Raw genomic sequence first — 8,906 nt, 5'->3', positions numbered from 1 at the left:
ACTTGATTTAAACTTTTCCTGGCATGACAAAAAGACTGACGTTTCCCAAAAGAAATTCCCCAAACTGCCAAAGACAGGGGCTGCTGATGGAGCCATACTTACTGAGCTGATTCATATTGCTGGGAGGATCTGATGAGAATAATGAAGATTTCAGAGATCAAAGTTTCCACTCTCTGTGGTTCTAAGAATGTCTCAGTTTTGTCCAAGTCACAAACAACCCCTGGGCTTTAACTATCTAACCAGAAACTATATGTCATCCTCTGTTGGGGTTACTTTAAATGAGCACCTGTATGTCAAGTTTGATGCAAGTGTGTATAGTATTGAGAGGATGTCCTAGAAGCCCAAAGTAAAGCACTCCTTTCTCTCCTCAGCTAAATGAATGATGTTCTATCTTGCAGATCCATTTTCAATCAATGGATAAGGGTGTTCAATTCTCAGCAGAGCACTGAAGAAGTCTTTTGCAGACAATAATTAGCAGCAATTCACAGAGAGATGAGTCATTTATGCCTTTAATGTTACATGTACAAAACTGTGTATTAGTGACGACTTATGAGGGTGCTGAAGACAGAGGTGACTGGGTACCAAGAAGTCTGTACACCAAAGAGGAACTGGAACTCAAGGCAAGAATGAGGACAAGAAAAAAAAAGAGAATAAGGGCTTTGTTATTTTCTTATTTAGTAAAGGAGACACCATCCAGAAAGATGAAAGCTGACTTAGGTAGAAATGGGAAAGACTGAAAAGTTACCTAAGTGTTTTAATATAACGAAACTTTCTCTCTTTGAGGCTTGCAAGTAGAGAACAGTGAAGTGATATAATTCTAACTACTGTAGTAAATTTCTCAGTTTTTGAGTTTCTAAAGGTTCACTGATATGGCAGAGATTGGGCCAAAAGGTCTTTTCTTCATGAGACCACCACCATAACTCACTGCTTAAAAGGAGTATGAAGGGAAATTGTGCTCCCCTTCCCACCCCACTTAAAGAAAACCACCTATATACAGAGGCAGAGTAATGTGGTAACTAGAAGGCCTTAACTAAAAAGAGAAGTGAGTCCGTCCTTACCCATGGTTTTCCTAACCCAGCTGCTTGTTAGGAGGAAGCAAATGCTACTGCTTGCTCAACACAAGCTGTGACAGCTGTTGGAGGATCAGGCAAAGGAGGACTCTGGAAAGGGTTAAGAAACTCATCAATAACCATGCCATGGGTTCCACATGAGACACTAATCACATCACAAGGGCTGCAACTGTCACTGATATACTAGGTCAAGAAAAGATCTACTTTCCAGAAACTTCAAAGCATGTATGTAATATACAAAGATCAGTAAGACCACAGAAAAAATAATACACCAACCAGAAAATAACAATGACTCTTTATAAACTTGTATGGGGTCTAAATTATCCCTTGTAATATATATGTGTGTATTCATTCCACAGAGAATTAGATGATCTGCCTCCAGGTAACCTGCTGGGAATTTCTTGAGCTTCTGGCTCCCCTTGAATGGCCGCATCCAACTTGTTTTGTTAGAACTCCCAGCATCACAGCGATGGCAGCTCTCTTAGATTCCCCGTACATCCACGACCTATATCATGTCCAACTGTGAACAAGAACAACATACTTAGAAAGGAATCAGGCCAATTTCATACCACTGCTTCTCTGGTGAGAGAGGGTTTAATGAAAATGACTCTACATTGGAAGGCATGCATGTACTTGCTCATTTATTCACCGCTCATTATTTTAGGAGTTAAACATTCAAGTATCCACTCATTTTAGTAATGAGAATGTCTCTAAAAAAGGTTGACATCATAGTACGTAGTGTTTGTTGGTCAGTTGTCATATGAAGCTTAAAGGCGGGAAGTTTCCAAACATTAAGGATAGATACAAAAGACATTTACTACACAGCTTCCCAGACATCAACAACATGGTGTAATGGGGTCCAGAAATCCTCAAATGCCTATCGGTCTATTTTGTTTACATTAAGTTAATTGAGAAGATTTAAGAAGTAGCCCTTTTAAGGGCTGTTTCATTTGTCAACCCACACAAACTGCATGTTGTATTACTTATTTTTGGTTAACAGCAATTTCAGTGAATTACAACATTTTGCTACTAATGGAATAGTCTCCCTAGCTCTTTTTCAGCCCTTCAAGGGAGAGGATTAATCTGAATGAACAATATAGCCGACACCATGAAACACAGGAATTTCTATTATGAAATTACCTATCTGATTGAATTTATAATGGCAATATATAATGGTGTAGGAAGCTTCTGGTGTATTGGAAATTAAAACACAAATAAGCAACAAGTCTAAGATAATCAGCCTTTGTGGCTGTATTTACAGCTCAGGCGACTTCAATCATAGAACACCAGGTGCATATTAAAAGTACTTACTAAATCGTCCACATCACCACCTTCTTCAAATACAGCTGCTGTGTCTCCACTTGGTTTGTCTTTGGGGGCCAGAAACTGTAAATAGAAAGTCAGTTATCATACCAAAATGATATTTTTGCCCCTTTGAAAGAGGGAACAATCTGCTAGCATTGCCACAGCAAAACCTAAGGCAGCCTGCTTAGCAGTCTCACTGCAAACGGCCCAAAAGAAACATCATCCTGGCATACGCTACTTCATTTGGCTTTGGGTGAGAGGCCCAGTTTTGAGGTTCAAGTAGTCCATACTAACTCATCACCAGAGAAAGTGCTCACGAAGAGGGAGGAAATAACATGGCTTGTCGAGACAGTGACTATGTGTAGTGTCCTGTATAAGCATGGTGGACATCTGCTGTTTCCAGTTCTGCTTCCATAGGAAATAAGCTGGCTTGCTAAGGTTAAGAAAATAACCAACCACCCCAAACTAGTATGCTCTTTTGAAAGGAGCATGAGAATCAAATCAAGATTAGAATAATCTCAAGTTGAATGATGAAGAATCAGGAAAAAAAAAAAAAGCTTAGAATAATCTACTCTTAAATTCTACTGTGGACAAAAGCAGTAAAAGGGGGACTTCTTATAAGAAACGTGAAATGCAAAAATGAGTGAGCTTGGAAGGTTGTTTGATTCCTTTTATGGAAATCTTTCAATTTGTGTTAGAAATTGTTTGAAAACAGGCAGATGAGAAATGGATGAGAAAACCGTTCAGCATCACTGTTCTAGATCTGGAGCTTCTGAAAGGCAGATACATAGTAATACAGCAAAGTCCAGGAAGTGAAGTCTGTGAGGATCTAGGAATGACACTCAGATTTTAAAAGGGTAGTGAGGTGAGTGCCCTTGAAAATTATCTGAACACTCTTTTTCCATCCTGTCCCTCCAAGGGATAGCAGTGGGGAGCCTTTTCCTTCAAGGCATGTGGCAGCTGCCTCTAAGAGCTGGGTTCTAGCAATGCATATCTATCTAGCAATGCCTATCTATCCTAACACGAGAAGGTGATTTTCTGGTAGCATGCCTGCCTGTAGGAGTGAGTGTTTTAGAGAGGGCAGTGGAAAGTGGGGCACTTCTACTTTTCCTTTGGGGGCCAGAAACAGTAAATAGAGAATCAGTTATGGTACCACAACTGACTGGCCCCTAGAGGCATTCTGGCATTCTTCAGGCTGAGAGTGCATGGAGCAGGCACGCGGTGAGCGAGCCTTCCAGCCCACTCATGCTCTCCTGTAGTTGCTTCCACCCAAGAGGAAAAAGTATAATTATACTTTCCTCACTCTCAACATGAAAAAATGGTAAGAGCTGCCATTCTCTACATTCCTGTTACTTTTATGGTACAATGGACACAATCATGACCTCTGAAACCTAAGACCTATAAATAAACTAAAATATGTCTCTTTAAAAAGTCAAACCAAAGTCAACCATGAAATATGAGGCTGCATGTGGCAAGTTTCAGGAAGCAAGAAAGCTCTGCCTGTCCTTCTAGTCCTCATATACAAAAACACACACAGGTAACAAAGTGATAACAGTGGAGGCTGTGTCTGCCTTAAGGTGCAGTGCCTTTGTCAGCACCATGGACATAATTGTTTGTTGACTCAACCACTCTCTTGGACTTTTTTTTCCCTCAGTTAAGACCACCTCACTATTCATTAACTTCTTTTATGACTGAGCGAATAAGGAATTTATCTTCTTTTAAGGACATTTATGGATCTTTCCATAGCTCTTTGTTGACCCTAAACTGGGCCATGTGCAAGACTGAGAATCAATGGTATAAGAGAGAGGAAATCCCAGCAATGGGGGCAGACAGTCTGTAACAGAATTGTGATGAAGCTTCTGTTTCATTCATTCTGTTTATTCTGGGTGATTATGAATAAAGATATCTGACAGCCAAATACAGATAAATGAATAAAAAATCTATACATTTACTAGCATATGATTTATCTGTAAAGGTTAAATAAACTACTCTATCCTAGATTCTCAAATTGGTTTTTATTTGGGGTTTTCCGGGTTATTATCATACTTTTTATGTTGTACCTCTCCTCTCCTACTCATTATCATTAACCCCTGCATGATTTTCGTGATATCAGGACTATATGGCTACAGGATAAGACTTATCCAGTTGGGGCAAGAGAATAAACAGTAGAGCTGCATCCTGCCATAAATCTCTGTAGGGCCACAAATGACTGGTATCTTCCAAACATCTGAAAAACTCCATAGGCTCAATGGTTCTGTAGTCCACTACATCTTGTATGACCCCTTAGTTAAGGACTTATTGTTGGCACAGTATGACCATGGTACATATACTTAAGCACAAATGGCACATCTCTGAGACTAGGCCAAATTCCTAGGAAGAAATGAGCAGCAACAAAAATCCTACATTTTCATTAAGTGCTAAGTATTGTCTGCAACTGATTTTCCTGACAGCTCTGCTTCACATTTCTGTGTAAGCAAATTATGTTTAAAAGCTGGGCTGCCATCCATTATCCTTCCCAATGCCCCAGGCAAGGCTGATCTCTTCCACATATCACTCCTCATCATTAGTGTTTGTAACTGCAAGTAATTCTAGCCCATGCAGTGACAGGGAAGCAAGATAGAGCAGAGAACTCAATGACTGGCCTGCTTTCTCAATAAAAGCAAGAGATTCTCTGAATCTCTTCTGCAGAAAGGGGTAGGAGTCAATTCTCATCTTTTCTCATGTGTTCTTTCCCTCTGCAATATGCTGAGAAAGTAGAGAACAGATAGAAAGGGCATGTGTGAGTGACATATTCCTTCTTCCTCAAACCACCATCACTTACCTGGGGTTACCATAAAAGTGCCTCCTTACCTGGAGAACTTTATGAAATGGATAACCTACTACTTTTCAAGTACACTGAAATATAATCCTGGCCACAAGCAGAGTAATGAAATCAATAACCTCTATATAGAAACTGCCAGTCCTATACCACCATAAGACTAAAAGACTATCATCTTGTGCTCAGACCGTTACTGACCCCCAAAGTAAAAACACATGACTTCCACTGGGTTGTTTCCAACACCATCAGGTGATTCCAAAGGATTACTGACAATCTAGATGTGTAAAAAAGCATCAAAAAGAATAAAAATCAGTTTGCATGTACTTTGCCTAAAATGACATATATTTGGGTTTCATTAATGCCACTTGTAGCTTAATGGATGCTATAAACACTAACATGGTGCAAGAGGGAAATCCTGCAGCCTAGTGTGGAGAACACAACTATAACCCTGTCAGTTTCTCAGGAACTTTACACAAGCCACCTGACCTTTTCATAACTAATTTCGCTCAAAAACAAAATGTGAATACTACTACTTACCATACCTATCTTAGGGGATGTTGCGTCTCAGATAAACTAAAGTATGAAAAAATTCATTCTGGTATTGTAAGTTTCATGTTCTAATTCCTAGGAATACACTTAACATATGTCCACCAAGTGGTATGTACAAGAATATCCACAACTGCCAAAGGACAAACAAGCAAATGTCCATCATTAGGAGAATGGATGAATAAATTGTGGTAAAATCATAAAAGGGATTACTACATAGCTATAATCACATAATTGATGGAAAAAAGGCATGATTCCAATTATATGAAGGTCAAAAACAGGCCAGATGACTCTCAAGTGACAGAAGTCAGAATAGTGGTTACCTCAAGGGATGGGGGCTTCTGACTAGGAAGGTACCAGGGAGGCTTATGTGGTGATGGAAATGTTCTATTATTTTGATCTGGGTGGTGAGCACCCAGGTACATGAATGTGTAAGAATTCATCAAGTTGCACAGTTAAGATCTGTGCATTTACTGTACACATGTTCTACCTCAATAAAAAATTTAATATCATATCTTAAATGTATCAAGCCTTAAATAAATATTGGGTAACATTGTGATATTTTCATTATTACTTTTCTTGTACTAGCAAACTACACCAGAGAATTAAGGCAGAAAATGAAAGCAGAAAAGAGCAAAGAAAAATGTCATAGGGTCCAACAGGGGCCAGCAGTTTGACAAAACTGCTCTCAAGAAATGATTCTTAACCTTTGTCTTCAATCCTTCACTAAGCTTTGGAGAATTCCTGTGCACTCTCACACACAGAACCGGATGTACTCCTGAAAAAGGGAGCATGAGCATCCTTTCTCTAGGTAGATGTGGTTGGCGGCATTATAAGGTGAAGGCGTGAAGAGTTGGTGCCATGGTGTGGTGATAAGGCGACTACAGCGGGCATCTGGGGGTCTGGATTCCAGTCAATTCTGCTGGCCACTAGCTTGCTGTGAGGCACAGAAAACTTTACCTCTCTAGACAGGGGTGTTGGTAAAATGGCCAACACCAATGGCCAACACCAATTGGTAAAATGGCCAATTGCTATCTATGAATGTCTGTGATACTAAGGTGGAAAATCCATAAATGTCAACAACAATAAAGAAGGATAAATTAGGCAGTTACAAGAAAAATAAGTGCTAAAATAATGATTTTTTTTTTCATAGAGCTTACATCAAATGATTATTTAGATATAGCTCAGCCTCTTGGAATCTGGTTAAAAAAAAAAAAAGATCCCAATGCCATGGGGATAAATCCTCTTTCTTCACTGCTTTCTCAATACTAAAGGAGAATGAAGGACTAGGGCAGCGCTAGAACTAGATTCCTGGCCGGTGACTTACTGTGAGCTCTCAGACACATCACTTTACCTCTTCCACCCACTACAGAGCCAGGAGAACTGATAGATGAAGAGCATACAAAGGCTATACAAAGATTCTACCAAACATCAAATGCTAATGGCATATCTAATCATATAAACTAGAAACAGAAAAAGTGGAAGAACTGACAGGTTATAATGATAATAAAAATGAACATTAAAGAATGATTTATGCCTAGGTTTCAAAATGAAATGAGAGGTACCAGGAAACTTAAAGAAAGTGACTGTCTAAACTTACGTCATGCAAAAACTTTCTATTTCTGTAGCAGAGCTGACTTCCTTCTATTTCTCAAAGAATCATACAATCCACATATTTCTAGAAAAACTGGAGGGTAATAGCTCTTAAGATGTTATACAAATGTAAAGTTATAATTTTCATTTAAAATTAACATCCCTGGATAATTATTTCCTTTCAAATGTCAACATTTAATAGCAAGAATTTGACAGCTTGCTAACTTTAAATAACTTACGGGAAATACCTCAAAAGAATTTAAATAGACTGTGAGGATTGTTCTTTAACCTCAGTGATTATAGTCAAGTTTCCTTAAATGATTATTTGGGAAGTGACCAAATTGAACATTTGAAGGCAATATAAATGAATATTTCAGTGCATGGGTCAAAAGTGATAATACTTCTCTCACTTGGCTAAGAGAAATAGCTAAAGCATGTCTCTTCTATTAAAACCAAAAGAAATCAGCTTCCTTGAGCCAGAATCTTCCTCTGCAATTCTCCCCATTATCATCTACATGTACACTCTCCCTTCTACACTTCTCTCCAAAAATCAACAGATGCCATTTAAAAGCATTTTCAGTCCAGGCATGGCTGGGATTACACGCCTGCAATCCCAGCACTTTGGGAAGCCAAGGTGGGCGGATCACTTGAGGTCAGGAGTTTGAGAACAGCCTTGCCAACATGGTAAAACTCCATCTCTACTAAAAATACAAAAATTAGCTGGGTGGGGTGGTGCGCACTTGTAATCCCAGCTACTTGGGAGGCTGAGGCACAACTGCTTGAACCTGGGAGGCAGAGGTTGCAGTGAGCTGAGACCGTGCCACTACACTCCAGCTTGGGCAACAGAGGGAGACTCTGTCTCTAAATAAATAAATAAATAAATAAATAAATAAAAGCATTTTTCATACAAAGGATAAAGTTTTCACTCTGGAAAACAAAATAAAGGGTTCATGTGATATTAAAGCAGACACAAAAGCATAATCTCACAGTCAGGCATGATACAGTGACAGGTGGGGGTACTCATCACTATACTAACGAGGACAGACATAACACAGTGTACACTGAAGGTGAGTCAAAATTACAGGGTCTACTCTATGACTTTCCAGGTTATTCTAACCACCACCTGGCTCTAGGCCAGAAAGTCATTTGTTGAGATGAAGCAGACAGGGAGTACTGTATTTTAGAAATGATTGGTCCAAGATTCCATTCACAAAACTTAATCCACTTGAAAACGAAGGTCTGGTGTGGTGCAAAGGAACGTGCATTTTAATCCTCTTGCTACCTCTGTGAGCTCAAAGTGTAACCCCACTTTACCTTTCTGGGGATTGGCTTCCCAGTGGTAACAGGGATGGTAGTTCCTGCTCTTGCCAATTCTTAGCAGATCATTGTGAGGATTACAGAGATAATACTGGGCTCTCTGGTTCGGGAGTTGGATACAAGTAAAATTCTACTACTCTTATTTTCTACCATTATCTAGATATGATGTATATAGTGTTCTAGACAAACACCATACAATGTGAACGGTTCTTTAGCAGTCAAAGTGTTATCTAAATATCTGGTATACATACTACATT

The 8,906-nt window shown here is 39.2% G+C and overlaps 1 protein-coding gene across 1 annotated transcript in view; it reads right to left on the bottom strand.

Moving 5' to 3' along the window:
• Window positions 1-493: 493 nt before the first annotated feature.
• XRCC5 (X-ray repair cross complementing 5) overlaps window positions 494-8,906 on the bottom strand; it is a 97,055-nt gene continuing 88,642 nt past the window's right edge. Inside the window, exons 20-21 of the mRNA XM_024927953.4 lie at window positions 2,382-2,456; window positions 494-1,590 (exon numbers count right to left, since the gene is read on the bottom strand). Coding sequence (XP_024783721.2) covers window positions 1,576-1,590; window positions 2,382-2,456 — 90 coding nt within the window. The 3' untranslated portion in view covers window positions 494-1,575. The remainder of the gene's footprint in view (window positions 1,591-2,381; window positions 2,457-8,906) is intronic.

The sequence above is a fragment of the Pan paniscus genome, chromosome 13, assembly GCF_029289425.2.
Source record: "Pan paniscus chromosome 13, NHGRI_mPanPan1-v2.0_pri, whole genome shotgun sequence".
NCBI lineage: Eukaryota > Metazoa > Chordata > Mammalia > Primates > Hominidae > Pan > Pan paniscus.
Note: the sequence above shows the minus strand (reverse complement) of the source record. Positions and strands in the feature narration are given on the sequence as shown.